An 18,334-nucleotide genomic window follows, 5' to 3' on the forward strand; every position below is an offset into this window, starting at 1 on the left:
CTGGTTTGTGGCCTGTTTGGAGAGGTCGCCAGTCGGGGGCTGTAAGGAACCCCGGATTTGAGCAATTCGCCCTGAGCGGACGCACTCAGCTGTGCCCAGACAAGGCCCGGTCCGTCTCAGTGGCGTAGTCGGCAGGATCCACAGATCTTGGTCAATTGAGCTTTGGGATCAGGACCCCATGCTGTCTAAATTTGATTTTTGGTGTTGAGAGTTTGGTTGATTAAAGAGCCGCTGCGATGAACCCGGAATTATATGAGAGTCTGAGCAAAAGTGCTCTGAAGGATTTGTGCTTGGGGAGAGGCATTGCCTTTAGGAAAAGGGCCTCTAAACTAGATCTGGTAGTGCTGTTATTAACCAGAGATGTGGATGAAAAGGAGCAGAAGCAAGCCAAGGAGGCTGCTGAAAGAAGGCGGAAGGCAGATGAAGAAATTGCTAAGAGAAAGCAGGAGATGGATCGGGAACTTGAGATGAGAAAAGCAGAACATGCAGAGAGAATGGCAGAGTATGCAGAGAGAAGGGCAGAGCATGCAAAGAAGATGGCCCTAGCCAGGGAGGAAAATGCTAGACTTGACCTCCAGCTTAAGAGACTAAAAGAACAAGAGAGACTGTATCCTCCTGAGGGTTCGATGTGTAACTCTGTGGGTATGCGGTGTGCTTATGATATGGCAGACGTATTTTACCCAGCTGATGTGAAAACCCAACCCCAAAGCATGTGTAAATGCAAACCTTTTGTGTTACCTGTAGCTAGCAGGGAGGTTTGGGAAGGGGGTGCATGTGAGTATGAAAAGTTTCCTGGAGCTGGTCAGTCTCCCTGTAACCAAGGGGAAAGTGTCTCTACATGTGTGCCTGTGGCAGATGCCTGTGTGTCTGTGCAGGGGGGCAGTGAGCCTGTGGGTGAGGGCCCGTCTGATGCCTCAGAGGTGAGGCTGGAATCAGAACCAGGGCAGGAAGAGCCCAGAAGTCAGGGAAATGTTTCTCTGGGGCAGCCTGGAGTGGCTGGCCAGAGTGAAGTTTTAGTTGAGGAGTTGGTGGCTGGTGAGGTTTGTGGAATTGAACCTGCACAAGCTGAAAGTGATTTGTGTGAAGAAGCACAGTGTGTGCAAGCTGGCAATTTGGCTGGTGGAAGTAGCAGTGGGGCAGTAAAGGAAGCTGTCCCAGTGGCTAGCTATATGCCTGAGATTAGCCAGGGGTGTTGGGACAAGGGAGAAGCTGTCTCTGGTTGTCTGGCTGTGTGTGGGGAAGAGTTTCTTCCTATGTCCGCGGAAGGTGCCCCACAGCCTGTGAAGGCTGAGAGCAGTGTGGTTGTCCCAGAGTTGGGTCTGGATATGGCTAAGGCCCAGGAAGGGGGTGACCCAAGGTTTGTGTCTGCTGGGGAGAGGGATGAGGTGACTCAGGTAGAGTCAGTCAGTGTTTTACCAGAACCCCAGAGACCAGACAGTGGTGACCCTGATATTGTGCCTGATGCTGCTGTGTTGCTGGCAGAGGGGGGAGCTACTCGGTGGGAGCAGGGAGACCCCTTAGCCCGGGCACAAGGAGAGAATGAGGGTGTGTTAACTCTGGTGCCTAATGATGGTGTGGACGTTTACAGCCATCTAGAGAGCTGCACAGGGAGTGAAGATGCCTCTGACCCTGTCTCTTGTGGGTCTGTCTATGTGCCTGAGAGGGGATTGTCTGTGAATCCACCTGAGGGGCCAGAGATAACTCAGGGAGTAAGGGAAGTGGAGGAGGAATTGGTTGGGGCTCAGCAGGGCAATGCTACTGCAGAGCCAGGGAAGGGTGAACTGCTGCTTAAGGAAGCTCATAGGGAGGAGAGTCCTGGCAGTGCTTGTAGCAAGCAGTTTGCAGTAACTGAGAGAGGTGACGATGCCTGGCTTGGAGAAGGCATTCAGGAGAAAGCTCTGCCTGTAAAAGGCAGCAGCTTCTTGTGTGAGGCACTTGTTTTGGTGCCTGACAGACAGAATTTGTCTGTTAGCAGTGACTCCAATGACTTGGGTTTAGGGAAACCCAGTGTGGATGGTGGTGGAGAGGTCTCAGAGGGACTGAGGGTTGTTCCAGATGAGGCAGGAACAGCCGGAGAATTGGAGCAGGTGGTTAACCCAGTGACTGTGTGTGACCAGCTTGCTGGGAAGTCAGTGTGTGTGGGACAGGATTGTTCCCAGGTGGATGAGGAGAGTGGGAAGTTTGTGTCTCAGATTCAGGAGGAGGACAGTGTAGCCAAGTATGCAGAGCAGAACAGCTGTGTGGTCACTCTCCCTAGGATGCAGGAGATGGCAGTTGTGCTCCCATCTCTGGACACAGTGGACACTCATACTCAATCAGGGAGGTTGATATCTGGTTCCATGTGGAAACAGAGGTTAGAGAGGGACAGAGGAGAGACTTGGGAGTCTACAGCTTACTGCTGTTACCCCACTGAGTGGGGGAAGGGGGAGAATTCCAGGGCCATTGTGAGCCAGGGAGTCACGCCCAGCCAGCCCTTTGTCTTGGGCAGGCCAGAGGTTTCAGGCCTGGAGCCCAGAGGACAAGGGGGAGGGGCAGGACCTGCTTTGGTCAAGAAGATTTGCAGTTTAAACCTGAGAGGCCAAAACTGCAATAGTGTGGGGCCAGAGAAGGGGCCTGACGGAGAATTTCAGTATACACCTGAGATAGGATTGTTCTTGTTACTGATGTTAATTCTTGTAACCAATGTACTATTGTTGCAGAGAATTGTAACGGTATACAATGTGCATGATCCTATGAAAATACCATGTAATCTGTCTGGAGATGTACCAAATGACAGACGGTATGTAAGGGGACCTTGTGATATTGATATTTCGTGGTTAACACTTGTAACTGGTCTTGGAACTTCTTACAGGACAAAAAGGGTTCCAGCCAGAAGGTCCTGTGTAAGAAGGGAAACTGAGGCACACCACCATTTTGGTTGGGGAGGCCTGTGATGCCCTCAGTGATGTTACTGGCATCACTTCCTGCATCAATTTTGCGTTGGGGGTGTCACGTTGCTGAATTGGAGGGAAGCAGCCAGATCGCTGCTGCACCCCTAGGTGGGGATGTTGGCCCCAGAAATTGGTATGGGGGGAGCCATGTGGGGTATTGAATGGGAGATTATTGTTTGTTAATCTTATGTACAATATTTATGTGAGTATATAATGTCTGTGTGTGTAGGTAGGAATCTGTAATCTGTGTGGAAGCTGAATATTTCTGTGAATGTGGTTGAGCATGGCTATGGACAGGCTGAGTAGCAAAGCCCTGTGGAACAATGACTCTCAATAGGCTATGGACACACCCAAAGAATGGGATTTGTCACCTGAGGGCAGCCAGCAGGAAATATAGAGATTGGCCTCTGACCAGGTGACTTGCTGCAGACTAGAAGAGGCCAGGAAGGAGTATAAAGAGGCCATGTGGTCGATGCCATTTTGTTCTCAGCTCAGCACTTCATCCCAGAGGCAGCACTGCAGGGATTGAAGAGCCCGGAAGACCTGTGAACCCATCCTGATGCTAGGATGCGCAACAAGGACTTTTAACCAGCAGCTGCAACATCTCTGCTAGAGCCTGCATCGAGGACTGGGAGATTCGGTGCATGTAACGTACTGTACTTTAATAACCTTACTCTCATGCTTTTCTTTCTTGTAATAATAAACCTTTAGATATAGATTCTAAAGGATTGGCCCAGCGTGATTTGTGGTAAGGTCCAGAGGGTAAATTGACCAGGGATCTGTGGCTGGTTTCTTGGAACCGGACAGAACTTGTTCGGGGTAGGTGGGATTGGGTGCTAGGACCCCCCACCTGTGTATAGGCCCGGGGCCATCTGGGGCACGGATATTGCTGGGGTGTCGGAGGGGTTTTGCTCGGGAGGCTTCAGGCAGGCTGCTGAAGCGCTCTGTGAGACTGGTTTGTGGCCTGTTTGGAGAGGTCGCCAGTCGGGGGCTGTAAGGAACCCCGGATTTGAGCAATTCGCCCTGAGCGGACGCACTCAGCTGTGCCCAGACAAGGCCCGGTCCGTCACACCTTTGTTCGAAAGAGCGCTTTTGAAAAAAGGCGTTATTCCTCATAAAACGAGGTTTTCTGCGGTCAAAAAAACTGCTGTGCGCTCTTTCTATTTACTTTCGAAAGAACGCGACAGCAGTCTAGACGCAGGGGAAGTTTTTTCGAAAAAAGGCCAATTTTTCACACCCTATCAGCTCTGTCATCTTTCTAGCTTAACACTTTTCATCTCCAACCAAACTGAATACCCCGTCCTCAATTCCAGCCGCCATCTTTGTCACTTTTCACTCACAGAATCCTAGAACACAAGACCCGGAAGGCACTTCGAGAGTCACTGAGTCCAGTCCCCGGCCCTCACGGCAGGACCCAGCACCGTCTAGGCCATTCCTGACAGGTGTCTGTCCAACCTGCTCTCCAGGGATAGAGATTTCTCACCGTGTACAGTAACGTATGTTCCTCAAGACGGCTGTCCCTGTGGGTGCTCCTCCTTAGGTCTTGCAGTGCCATGGCACGTCTGGACGGAGATATTGCTAGCAGTGCCCTCTGGTGTGCCACGCATGCACGGCAACCATTCCCTCCAGTTCCTTCTCTGCCCCAGAAAAGGTATGACAAGTCTGAAGCAGAGGGGAGGAAGGGTGGGGGGTGGAACACCCACAGGGACAACCATCTTGAAGAACCTACCTTACTGCACAAGGTGAGTAACTTCCCTTTCTTAGAATCATAGAACCATAGAGCTGGAAGAGACCTCAGGAGGTCATCAAGTCCAGCCCCCTGCCCAAGGCAGGACCAATCCCAACACTTCTTCTTCGAGGAGTGTACCGGTGTGTGCTCCACCTCAGGTGACTATATAGCAGTACCCATGAATGGAGGTGGGCGCTTCAGCTTAATGATTATATTGAACTTTGGAGAGGACTGTCAATCCCAACTCCGTGCCCCATTTCGTATAGGCGTCCATGACATAATGTCTGGCAAAAGTATGTGCAGAGGGCCATATAGCTGCCCTGCACATGTCCAGTAGGTTAACGTTGCTACAGTAGGCTCTGGAGGTTGCTATGGCCCTTGTGGAGTGTGCTCGCAACTGCAACGGGGGCTCCTGGTAAAGTTGATGTAAGCCAATCAAATATAGTCTACTATCCACTTGGAAATGCTCTGGGTAGAGATTTTGTCTCCCAATGACCTCTTAGCGATGGAGACAAAAAGTCTGTTCGTTTTACGAATGTCTTTTGTTCTTTCTAGGTAGAAAGCAAGTGCTCTTCATACGTTGAGAGTGCGCCACTTAGCTTGTTCATTGGCGACATGCAGTTTTGGGCGAAAGACCGGGAGGACCAGCGGTTCATTGCAATGCCAGGAGGTAAGGACTTTAGGTAAGAATTTTGGGTGCGGTTGAAGGACCATGCTGTCCTTGTGAAAGACGGTAAAGGGTGGGTTGGCCATCAGAGCTCCAGTTTCATCTACTTTTCTGGCTGAGGTAAGTGTGACCAGCATTATAACTTTCATTGAAAGATACATCGAGCACATGGCCATAGGTTCGAATGGTGGGCGAGTTAGAGCACATAATACGAGGTTGAGGTCCCAAGCTGGAACTGGTGCCCTGATGGGTGGAAACATGTTTTGGATGCCCTTTAGGAAACGTTTAGTTGTGGGGTGGGCGAAGACCGATTTGTTCTCAACGGGTTGATGAAATGCTGCTATACCCACGAAGAGAACCCTTACTGAGCTGAGGGAAAGTCCTGTACATTTCAGATGCAAAAGCTACCCTGTCAGTCAGAGGAATCATGAATGGGTCTGTGGCTCTGAGGTTTGCCCAAACAGAGACCTTACGCCATTTACCCAGGTAAGACTTTCTTGTAGAAGCTCTGCAACTACTTATTAAAATCTGTCTGACCTCATGAGTGAATGAGGCTTCTTTGGGGCAAGCCAGTGATAAGCCATGCTCGGAGGCAAAGAATATGAGGAAATAGATGGCGAACGAGCCCCTCCTGCTGAGTCAGGATGCAAGGGTGCAATGGAAGGTGCAACGAAGGCCTTAGAGACATGTGCATCAGGTAAGTACAATGTCTGATGAGGCCAAGCTGGGGCGATGAGGATCACTGGTGCTATCCCTGCTCTTATTTTGTTGACCACTCGGTGTAGGAGTGGGGTTGGTGGGAAGGCATAGAGGAGGGGTGTGTTCCAGGGAATTGTAAAAGTGTTCCCCAGAGAGTGTAGTCCAATGCCCACAAGAGAACAGTACTGTGGAAACTTTTTGTTCGCAAAAGTTGCAAACGAGTCAACTTTTGGGAATCCCCAACCCGGAGCCCTGAAGGGTGTAGGAGTAGGGGACAATTTCAGGGCTTGCTCCTGTTTTTTTGTGGGAGTCACCCTTGCTAATTGAGTGGGATCTCCTCCTAGCATATTCAGAGGAAGAGTTCCCCATGGAGAGACTAGCCAGTGCGGACCTCTCAGACATGGCCAGAGGCGACGGCTGGCACGGGGGGGATGACTGCTGTGGATCCGAGGCCCGGCGTCACCGTATTCTCCAGCAAGAGGAGTTTCAGTTGGAGTTCACGGGCCTTTCTTGCGCGAGCTGTGAGCTGTTTGCAATGCTCGCACTGCACTGTGATGTGTCCCTGACCGAGGCAGTGCACACACTTGGAATGATCGTCGGAGACGGTTTGAAACCTGGGGAGCCAGGCATTCCTGAGGTACGAGGAACTGTTAGACAGGAACAGTTGGAGTCTAACAAAAACATTTTTTTAAACTACTATCTATGGAAAAAACTCACTGAACCAACTACAAGCTAGCTAACTATAACTGGAAAACTACAAACTGCTATGAAAAGACAAGAGAGCAACTGCGGTTCCGACCGTCACCGACATAGAAGGAACTGAAGGGAATGGCTGCCGCACATGCATGGCACATCGGAGGGCACTGCCAGACGCACCACAGCGCTGCAAGACCTAAGGTGGAGCACCCACAGGGACATTCCTCAAAGAAGAACTTTCCTGGGCAACTTATTCCAGTGTTTAAGCACCTACCAGTCCAACCTAAACCGCCCTGGCTGCAGTTTAAGCCCATTGCTTCTTGTCCTGTCCTCAGAGGCCAAGAACAATTTTCTCCTTCCTCCTTGTGACACCCTTTTAGATACCTGAAAACCGCTCTCATGACCCCTCTCAGTCTTCTCCTTTCCAAACTAAACAAGCCCAATTCTTTCAGTCTGCCCTTCTCTCTCATGTTCCCCTAGACCTCAACCCTCCTCCTGCCTCCAATTTTTGTGTCTGCACAGGAACTTGCTGATTTCTTTCCTGAGACAAATGACAAAATACAATAGGTGTTTCTTATCTGTGCTCCTCCTCCACCCCTCTACTTACCTCAGGGCCCACATCTCCTGAGCTCCCTCACGCGCTCCCTTCTTCTGCTCTTGCTCTCCTTTCTTCCCCCTCACAGAACAAATGAGTTTTAATTTCTCCCACCTTAGACACACACCCATGAACCCACTTGCCTCACAAACTAGAGCCCTGTCACCCTCCTTCCCATCTCTCTAAGCTCAGGGAACCCGCTTGTCACGTTGCTGAATTGGAGGGAAGCAGCCAGATCGCTGCTGCACCCCTAGGTGGGGGTGTTGGCCCCAGAAATTGGTGTGGGGGGAGCCATGTGGGGTATTGAATGGGAGATTATTGTTTGCTGATCTTATGTACGCTATTTATGTGAGTGTATAATGTCTGTGTGTGTAGGTAGGAATCTGTAATCTGTGTGGAAGCTGAATATTTCTGTGAATGTGGTTAAGCATGGCTATGGACAGGCTGAGTAGCAAAGCCCTGTGGAACAATGACTCTCAATAGGCTATGGACACACCCAAAGAATGGGATTTGTCACCTGAGGGCAGCCAGCAGGAAACATAGAGATTGGCCTCTGACCAGGTGACTTGCTGCAGACTAGAAGAGGCCAGGAAGGAGTATAAAGAGGCCATGTGGTCGATGCCATTTTGTTCTCAGCTCAGCACTTCATCCCAGAGGCAGCACTGCAGGGATTGAAGAGCCCGGAAGACCTGTGAACCCATCCTGATCGTAGGATGTGCAATAAGAACTTTTAAACCAGCAGCTGCAACATCTCTGCTAGAGCCTGCATTGAGGACTGGGAGATTCGGTGCATGTAACGTACTGTACTTTAATAACCTTACTCTCATGCTTTTCTTTCCTGTAATAATAAACCTTTAGATATAGATTCTAAAGGATTGGCCCAGCGTGATTTGTGGGTAAGGTCCAGAGGGTAAATTGACCAGGGATCTGTGGCTGGTTTCTTGGAACCGGACAGAACTTGTTCGGGGTAGGTGGGATTGGGTGCTAGGACCCCCCACCTGTGTATAGGCCCGGGGCCATCTGGGGCACGGATATTGCTGGGGTGTCGGAGGGGTTTTGCTCGGGAGGCTTCAGGTAGGCTGCTGAAGCGCTCTGTGAGACTGGTTTGTGGCCTGTGTGGAGAGGTCACCAGTCAAGGGGGCTGTAAGAAGCCCCGGATTTGAGCAATTCGCCCTGAGCGGATGCCCTAAGCTGTGCCCAGACACGGCCCGGTCCGTCACACAGCTGTCTCTGCATCCTGTGAGGAACTGCAGAAGTGCATCGCAGAACCTCTCTATACTAGTTTCCTTCCGCTTGGCTCTACTGAAACGCCTCTCATCAAAGTCTCCAGTGCCCTCCTTCTTCCAAATCTCAGAGCCAGTCCACTGTTCTCAGCCTCCTGCACCTGCCAACCATCTTTGACACCACTGACCATGCTTCTCTTCTTGAAACATACTTTCCCTTAGCTTCCCTGTCTTCTGGTTCTCCACGTATTTCTCTAACTGCTCTCATCAGCAAACACAAACATCTCTACGCTGATGGCTCATCCATCTCTCTCTCTGCTCCAGACCTAAGGCCTGGGCCTGCCTTTTGGACATCTCTTTATGGATGTGGAGACAACAGCTGAAGCTCAACATGACAAAACCAGAGCTCTTTATCTCCCCAGCCCCTCCAAACCTTTCCCCTCCACCTCCTTTCTTGATCACTGTGGACACCACCCCCACGCAGATCCGTTCAGAATGCTGCTGCAACAATCGTTCTCCCAGCTCATTGCTTTGACTAGGACACCCTCTCCTTTTGTGTCCCTCGACTGCTCCCTCTTCTCTTCCATGTCGAGCACACGTCTTCACTTCCATGACCCTTCACAGCCTAACCCCGCTCTCCCTCTCTCACTGCTGAGATGTGGACCCCATCTCTGACAGGCTCATGATCCAGCATCCTTTGCCTACCTGTTACATTTTCAAACACAAGACTCTGTGCTTTCCCTGACGCTGACACACATGCCTGGGAGAAGCTCCCTGTAAACACCAGCAAAGCTACTTCTCATCCCTCCTTAAAACCTTCCTGTGCCATGATGCCTACAAATCACCGGACAACAGGTAGGCTTCCGGTGTGCTGAGACCAGCAGCGTTGGAAGGTTTCCATGTACTCCCCCATCTGCTCTGTACCCAACAGGAGTCCCGTCCTGGGCTTGGCTGGGACAAGAGCGCTCTGATCTGGGGTTGTACAGCACCTCACACAAGGCGGGTCTGGTCCATGACAGGGTTCCCTAGGTGCTGTGGGAATACAAATAATAAAAAAGAAGACCTGAGTGCCTGCACTTGACATGGACCTGCAGCAGAGCCAGTGTGGGGAACAGCTCGTTGCACTTCTCACACTCGTGGAACTTCACATCTGAAAACAAGAGCACGGGGAGAGGTGTAGGCTCCTTCTAGAGCAGACACTCCCTCTGGGCCAGGGCTTCTGACCAGCACACACCAGCTCTCAAGGGAGTCATGGCAGCAAGAGCCCATCTCACTGCAGTAACAAGCAGCATCTTGGGAGAGATGACGCAACACAGGGAGGCTGATCTGGAACCAGCCATGGCCCGCAGTGGGGGTTTAATTGTAGTGCGGACATACCTAGCGAGGGGACTCACTGGAGGAGGCTGGTTAGAAGGGACTCAATGAATGTAGTGCTATCTCAGGAGACGATGCTGTGCACAATCCTGCCAGGTTAGGGCTATTCAGGTAGCTCACTTTGGACACACTGTGCTGGATTCTTACCCGAATGTTCTGCCTTGACATGCTTCTTGTGAGCAGTAGTGCTGGAGAAGGTTTTATCACAGGAGCTGCACTGCAGCGAGGAGAACTTGGACGAGCGGTGGTTCTGAGCTGCGAAGACGTCGGGGTGATGTGTCCGATTATGATACCACAGCCCTGACAATTGCTGTAAAGACAGAAATCAAATACGTTTCCAACAGCGAAGATGTTCTATAGGGTAACGTGACAGCAACAGGCTGTGCTCAGGACGTGAATACAGTGACTGCGCTCAAGGGTAAGAGACACTTACTGCTCATCTGCTCTGAGCCTAGCTCCCTCCTATGCCACTCAGCACAGCCAGTACTTCACTTGTCTTACGTAACTCAGTGGTTTTCACACTTGGAACAACCCGCAACCCAACATAATTCTGCCTTTTGACTAGTGCAGGCTCCAAGCTGGAGCTGGGGATTTAGAGCGCAGCAGTTTGGCAGTGCTGTTGGCAGGGGGCTGGGGTGCAGACTTACCTCTGGCGGCTCATGATCAGCAGCCCAGTGGGGTGCTAAGGCAGGCTCCATGACTGTCCTGGCACGGTGGACCATGCTGTGCCCCGCTGCACAAGTGGCTCTGCATACGTGGCTGCACAAGTGGCTCTGCATACGTGGCTGCACAAGTGGCTCTGCATACGTGGCTGCACAAGTGGCTCTGCATACGTGGCTGCACAAGTGGCTCTGCATTCTGCTTCCTCCTGCAGGCACCGCCCCCCAGTTCCCATTGGCCAGGACAGGTGGGAGGCCTGCCTTAGCGTCCCTGCTGGTCACCTGGTTACCCTGCCCAGTACCTGACATTCAGTGACCCAATATGGGGTCGTGCCCTGTAACTCATTCATGTCAGCAGTGCAGCATCCTGAGAGGCACTTACAGAGCATATGAGCGCTAAAACAATCATCCCACAGCTCTGAAAAGCCCAGCACTATTACATCTCTCCCATCTTCTTCATTAGGGCCCCCGTTTGGGACTGAACTTCCATTCCCCGCAGTCTCATTTGGGATCCGCAAACAAACCAGGAATTCCATTTGCAAAATGAGAAACTCCATTTGAATGGCTCTTAGCAGCCAAGAAAGCTAGAAACTTTATGCTGAAGTCAAGGCTCAGATTCTGGAGTTCAGGGCAGAAATTCATCTAAATCTTTGCAACTGACACATTTTTAAAGCCTACAGATTTTTACTGTCCTTGTTTGTATCTTTTTTTCCAGGTGACAGGATTATCCTGCTGTGAGCAATAAGAAGTTTGGTCTCTTTTCCAACGGAGGGACTGCCGTGTGAGTGTCTAATCGAACACTTCCAGTGAGAGGTCTCTCTGAGAAGCAGCACGCAATGGGGTATGCAGGAGGGGTGGAGTAATACACACATTAGAGCACTTTGGGGGTTGGCGAAACATGTGCACTAAGCCCAGCCCACCTGATAAGCTTTGTCACAAATCTCACAGCTGAACGGCTTCCCTCCAACATGGGTCACCATGTGGCGCTCCAGAAGGGACGGAGCACTGAAGACTTTCCCACAGGTAGTGCAGGGATGGTATTCCCTGGAGTGGACCTCGTGAATGTGCTTGCGATGCTCCTGCAGGGTGGGGAAGCTCATCCGACATTTCTTGCAATCATATGGATCCTCGATATCTGCTCTCACAAAAAGGTGGTGAAAATTAGGAGTGGGGAGAAGAGGAAGACAGACAGATGAGGAGGTACCAAGAAAAGGCAGCACAGAGGGGAGCAAGAGAGGAGGAGAGGCTAGTTATTTCCAGGCAGTAGCAAACATTTGTGTTTTAGGATCTTTGCAGGTAGGTATCATTCCCCTTTCTTCCCATCACTTATCCCAGATGGCCCTTTGAAGCCCCAATTTCCCTTGGCCCGTGTTGTTAGATAGTGCTGTCGTTTCCTCGTGAAGATCCCACCCACAGGGCCAGAATGGAAAGCTTCATAACAACCGCCTTTCCCTTCTCAGGAGGGAAAGTCCCACTATGCAAGCAGCTGCGGAAGACCAGACTGCAGCCATTCACAGCGCCCATGAAGCAAGGACTGCAGTAGTCTGGAGCAACAAACACTTGAACGCAGACATTTGTTCTGATGGACATTAGGAGCTCCAAGGTCTCTGGTCAGGGTAGGACTCTAGCTGAACCATGGCAGGGCTCAGATACTCACTGTGGAAGGTGCGCAGATGGATGGAAAGCCCATTGGCCTGCCTGAATCCTTTCCCACACTCCCTGCAGACATATGGCTTATCTCCAGTGTGAGTCCTCACGTGACGGGACAGCTCAATGGACTGGGCGAATACTGCATCGCAGTACTGGCAGGCGTACATCTTTCCTGCAGTGAAAGCCAAGATCAGAGTCTGGAACTTCTCCAGCTGGCCCTGAGAAAGGGGACAGGATTTCCGGACAATGTAAGTTCACCTCTCAGGAGAGAAGGCAGGAGGTTACGGAACACAAAAGCTCTCATGGGACCAACATCTTGCACACAACACAGACTTCCAGACCAAAGCAATCCTCCCCCGAGATGCAGGAATCAGAAAAGGGAGTTACTCACCTTGTGCAGTAACGAGTGTTCTTCGAGATGTGTGTCCCCGTGGGTGCTCCACTGTAGGTGAAGGGTCGCCCTGAGCCTCAGATCGGAGCTTTCTATAGCAGTTTCCCCTGTTGAGCCACGCATGCCCAGGAGGCGTCTCGAGCTCTTCCCGCCTCCTGAGGAGCGTGACTCAACCCCCTCCCTTTCAGTTCCTCGTCTCCGCCCGAGTAATTTCGACTCCGAGCAGAGGGGAGGCAGGGAGGGTCGTGGAGCACCCACGGGGACACACATCTCGAAGAACACTCGTTACTGCACAAGGTGAGTAACTCCCTTTTCTTCTTCGAGTAGTGTCCCCGTGGGTGCTCCACTGTAGGTGACTACAAAGCAGTATCCAGTATATGGTTGGAGGGAGCCGGAGTCAGTGTTTGGCAGTGGTGGAGAGCACTGCCGTGGCAACTGCTGAGTCACTCTTAAGTTGTGGAAGAATGGCGTAATGTTTAGCAAAGGTATGATCTGAAGACCATGTCGCTGCCCGGTAAATGTCTCTTAAGGGGACATTGCTCAGAAAGGCTGTGGAGGCAGCCGTGGCTCGAGTAGAGTGTGCTCTTGGTGGGTATATCAGCGGTCTATTGCCCAGAGAGTGGCACTTAATTATGCATGTAGATATCCATTTTGAGATTCGTTGAGATGATATCGGTGTGCCTTTGGATCGTTCAGCAATGGAGATAAAAAGTCTTTCAGATTTACGGAATGGTTTTGTTCTTTCTAGGAAGAAGGCCAGAGCCCTCCGGATGTCCAGAGTGTGCAGGCTGGCGTCTGTCTGCGACGAGTGCGGTTTTGGGAAAAAGGTAGGTAACACGATCGGTTCGTTAATATGGAATTCTGTACCGACCTTTGGCAAAAAGGTGGGGTGGGGTCTAAGTATGACCCTATCCTTTGTGAAAATTGTGTAAGGAGGTTCTGACATTAACGCTCCAAGTTCGCTCACCCTCCTGACTGAGGTGATGGCTAAGAGGAAACAGACCTTCATAAAAAGGAAAGGAAGTGGCACTGTTGCCAGTGGCTCAAAGGGAGGTCTGGTGAGGTAGTTCAAAACAAGATTTAGGTCCCACAAAGGGGGTGGAGTCCTATGTGGTGGGTATACATTCTGGAGTCCCTTGAGGAATCTTTTTGTAATAGGGTGGTTAAAAACGGAGAATCCATCTACTGGTGTATGAAATGCTGCTATTGCAGAGAGGTGTACTCTCAGGGAGGAGATAGAGAGTTCTGATGCTTTAAGGTCCAGAATGTAATCTAGAATGGTATCTAATGGTGAGGCACGGGGCTCCATTTTGACTCGCTGACACCAGTGACAGAAACGTGCCCATTTCTGTTGGTAAGTTTTCCGAGTAGACTGTCTCCTGCTCTGGAGGAGGATGTCCTTTACTCGCTAGGAGCAGCGATCTTCTACCTCTGAGAACCAGAGAGAAGCCAAGCCTGAAGATGCAGGGTATTGAGTTGTGGGTGCAATATCTTGCCGTCGTCCTGAGATAGTAGGTCTATCCGGTACGGTAGCGGGTAAGGAGGCTGGACCGCTAGCCTGTGAAGGTATGGGTACCAGGTTTGTCGAGGCCATGATGGCGCAATCAGGATGACTAGGGCTTTGTCCCTCAGGATCTTGCGCAGGACTCTGGGGCTGAGCGGTATGGGAGGAAAGGCGTAGTGTAGGGAGGCTGTCCAATTGATCAGGAAGGCGTCTCCCAGAGAGTGTTTGCCAAGTCCCGCACGTGAGCGGGACATTTGGTGTTCTGGGTAGAAGCAAAGAGGTCTATCGATGGCCATCCCCACTGGTGGAAAATTGAGTTCGTCACCTCCGTAAGTAACTCCCATTCGTGGTTCAAGGCGAAGTTTCGGCTGAGTGAGTCCGCTTTGATGTTGTTCACTCCGGGCAAGTAGGACGCTATGAGGGTGACTTGGTTGCGGATGCACGAGTTCCACAGGCAAATAGCCTCCGCGCATAAAGAGCGGGAGCGGGCTCCACCCTGCCTGTTTATGTAGAACATTGTGCAGATGTTGTCTGTTAGGATGCGGACTGTGTGATTGGCGATGTCAGAGGCAAAGTGTGCACAGGCATTCCTTACTGCCCTCAACTCGAGGAGATTGATATGTAAGTGTGTCTCGTTTGGGGACCATCTGCCTTGAGCTTCGTGGCCGTTCATATGTGCCCCCCAGCCTAGCAGGGAAGCATCTGTGGTGATTTGGATAGTGGGTTCGGTTTGTTGGAATGGAACCCCTGTCAAAAGATTGTTTGGCACTGTCCACCATCGTAAGGATCCCAGCACGTCTGGTGGGATAGTAACCGTTTTGTTTCGAGGGTGCCGTGATGGGATATAAACGGTTGCCATCCAGAGTTGAAGACATAGAAAGTGCAGGTGAGCATGGTGGACCACATAGGTGGTGGAAGCCATGTGGCCCATTAGTCGGAGGCATGTAAGTACTGTGGTGGTAGGAACTGTAAGCATCCCATTTATAATTTCTTGCATAGTTGCAAAATGTTGTTGAGGTAGGTATGCCCGGGCTGTCACTGAGTCCAGGCGTGCACCAATGAACTCTATGTCTTGAACCGGATACAGCGTTGACTTGTCTTGGTTGATTAGAAGGCCTAGACGACTGAGGAGGGTCGTGGTCATCTGTATCATAGAGGCTGTTTCGGCATACGAGGATCCCTTTAGGAGGCAGTCATCTAGATAGGGAAATATGATGACATTTTGTCGTCTGAGATACGCCGTCGCGACAGCCAGTACCTTCGAAAATACTCTCGGGGCTGATGAGAGGCCGAAGGGAAGAACCCTGTACTGGAAGTGGTCTGGTCCCAACATGAAGCGCAGGTAACGTCTGTGGGAGGGGTGAATGGTTATATGGAAATAGGCATCTTGGAGGTCGAGGGCTGCAAACCAGTCCCCTTGATCTAGCGCAGGAATGATTGTGGAGAGTGTGACCATCTTGAAATGTTGTTTCTTGAGAAATTTGTTCAGTTTGCGGAGGTCCAAGATAGGTCTCCAGCCCCCTGTTCGTTTTTTGGTTAAGAAATAGTTCGAGTAAAACCCTCTCCCGTGGAACTCTCGGGGTACCCTTTCTACTGCTCCGATGAGGAGGAGTCAATCGATTTCTTGTTTCAGAAGGGTCTCGTGAGAATGGTCCCTGAAGAGGGACGGGATAGGGGGAAGGGTAGGGGGGATAGAGGTGAAAGGGATGGTGTAGCCCACTCGAATGATTTCCAAAACCCAGCGGTCCGATGTTATGGATTCCCATTGAGGAAGGAATGGGCACAAACGATGGGTGAACAGATGGCCATGTTGGAGTCGTGCTAGATCGTAAGCAGGGTGTCGCAGGCCCTCGACCAAATCTTCAAATTTGCTGTTTAGATGGTTGGGTAGTTGGTGGGTGGGCCTGGTTGTGGCGTCTTCTGGGACCTCGTTGCCTTGGTCTAGTGTCTTCATAGGGCCTCTGTGGTCTATTGTATTGCCCATATCGGTATCGGTTGTATGAGTTATATGGGGTGTATCGTCCACGTCTATAGGGCTGCGTGTACATGCCCAACGTGCGGAGTGTGGACTTGGAATTTTTGCTGTTATGGAGTATTTCATCTGTAGTAGCTGCAAACAGCTTGCGCTTGTCGAATGGCAGATCTTCTACTTTAGGCTGGAGATTGCGGGGAACTCCTGATGACTGGAGCCAAGAGGTTCTACGCATGACCACCGCTGTAGCTGTAATTCGGGCTGCGGTGTCAGCAACATCCATTGCGGTTTGGAGAGCAGTGCGGGCGATCATATGGCCCTCATGAACTATTGTTTTCAAGATGGATCTTTTAGACTCAGGGAGATGTGGTATCAGCTCTCTCAGTTTCGAGTAATTGTCAAAGTCATGATTTGCTAAAAGAGCAGAGTAGTTCGATATTCTGAGTTGTAGGGTGGAAGAGGAGTATACCTTCTTGCCAAAGGAGTCCAGCTTTTTGTGGTCCTTGTCTGCGTTGCCCAACTTGTATTGTGGGAGCTTTGCACGTTGTTGTGCTGAATCTACGACTAACGAGTTAGGTTGTGGGTGTGTGAAGAGAAAGTCGTTGTCTTTTGATGGGACAAAGTACTTCCTATCGATTCTTTTATTCGTTGGTTGAATGGATGCAGGTGTTTTCCAGAGGTCTTCCGAGGTCTCCATTATTGCCTCGTCTATAGGGAGGGCAATCTTGCTATGTAATGTGGGATGGAGATTTTTTAGCAGTTGGTATTGTTTCCTCTGGACCTCTTGCAGGGAAACATTCTGGCTTATTGCAACCCTCTTGAATAGATCTTGGAATTGTTTTAGGTCATCAATTGGTGCAGAATCTGATGGAACTACGGCTTCATCTGATTGTGTATTGGGAGCATCAGAATGTGTAACATTTATTGAATGAGTGTCTGATTCATTGTCAGAGATTCGGTCTACCTCCTCATCCGAAAGAATTGCTGGAGGTAGGGACTGCGGCCGAGATAAGCTTCTCTGGGATGGAGTGGAGTGAATTGGGGAGCGTTGTCCACGTGATTCCCAGTGTTCCCAGGGTCCCCATTGTGGATAAGGTGGGGGTGGGTAAGGCCAGTACGGGTGCCATGGGTTCTGTTGTGGTGGGGCTCCGTAGTCATAAAAGCGAGATTGCCTAGGTGATGGGTGCCTCGAGGAATAAGATGTGTGGTGATTATCCTCAGGAAGGGGAGCGTCTCGGCCGGATAAGATTGGTGTAGACCTGGGAGGGGATAGCCCTGATGGGGACTTCCCAGGTGAGTAGGGTGTGGAAGGCAGACACTGAGCAGAAAGACTGCTGTGTGAGAGAGTTTCTTGCTGGCTCTGCTCCATAGCAGTGTCGTCTGGCTGCCTGTCAGTTTGCTGTGGCAGCGTTAGTGCAGCATCCTGCTGCTTATCTGGAGGTGGTGCCGGGCGCTTGGGAGGCTGTGGGTCACTCTGCTGCGGTGCCGTGGTTTTAGTCAGCACCGTAGCTTTAAGTAGTGCTGCGGCTTTCGGCGCCGCGGAAGCTTGTGGGGTTGAAAGCGGTGCCGCTGTTTGAAGCGGCACCGCGGTTTGCTTCGGCGCCGGCTTTTCTTGCCGTGCCGGCTGTTTTGAACGCTCCCGGGGCCGCTCAGCAGTGGCGTGCCCCGATGCCGGTGCGGAGTGGAAGGATCGCCCCGAAGCCTTTGTGGCAGGCGTCCTCCCGGTCTGGTGCGCCTCTCCTCCATGTTTAGGAGAGGAGGAGGCTGGTAAGGAGCGGGATGGTTAGGGTTTACCCCTTGGCTCGCTTCTGGAGAGAGGGGGAGGCTCTTGGCGCGTTCCCGCTTGTTCTGCGGGCTGCAAGGCTTTTTCGAATAGGATCATTCTTAGGCGGAGCTCACGGTCTTTCCTGGCTCTCGCCGTGAGTGAGTTACAATGAGTGCAGCTGTGGGGAGAGTGAGATTCCCCCAAACAGCGAATGCATTTCGAATGACCATCCGAAGCCGGCATAGGGTCCCGGCATTGGTCGCATTTTTTAAAGCCTGAGGAGGCGGACATGGCCGGTTCTCTCCTCTTTAAGATTTTTTTTTTTTTTTTTAAATCTGTTCTTTCTTCTCTGTGTTAAAGAGCTGTGAAGGCTCCGGTATCTCCGAGACCCGGTCTGAGGCGGTTCAAGCCCCCCCGAGGGGGGGGGGGTTAGGTAAGTGTATTTCCCTTATTACTAAAAATTCTTATTTTTTTTTTTTT

At 51.1% G+C, this 18,334-nt stretch overlaps 1 protein-coding gene across 7 annotated transcripts in view; it reads right to left on the reverse strand.

Annotated features, from left to right (window-relative positions):
• ZBTB40 (zinc finger and BTB domain containing 40) overlaps positions 1 to 18,334 on the reverse strand; it is a 93,743-nt gene that overhangs the window by 12,064 nt on the left and 63,345 nt on the right. For 4 of the 7 annotated variants that reach the window (XM_075906661.1, XM_075906663.1, XM_075906658.1 and 1 more), the window contains 4 exons: positions 12,230 to 12,394; positions 11,493 to 11,707; positions 10,061 to 10,223; positions 9,603 to 9,689 (listed from right to left, as the gene is read on the reverse strand). In XM_075906661.1, coding sequence (XP_075762776.1) covers positions 9,603 to 9,689; positions 10,061 to 10,223; positions 11,493 to 11,707; positions 12,230 to 12,394 — 630 coding nt within the window. Of the gene's footprint in view, positions 1 to 4,002; positions 7,398 to 9,602; positions 9,690 to 10,060; positions 10,224 to 11,492; positions 11,708 to 12,229; positions 12,395 to 18,334 lie in introns of all 7 variants that reach the window. The other 3 variants (XR_012897351.1, XM_075906662.1, XM_075906659.1) reach the window with 3 other exon arrangements.

The sequence above is a fragment of the Pelodiscus sinensis genome, chromosome 23 (genome assembly GCF_049634645.1).
Source record: "Pelodiscus sinensis isolate JC-2024 chromosome 23, ASM4963464v1, whole genome shotgun sequence".
Lineage (NCBI taxonomy): Eukaryota > Metazoa > Chordata > Testudines > Trionychidae > Pelodiscus > Pelodiscus sinensis.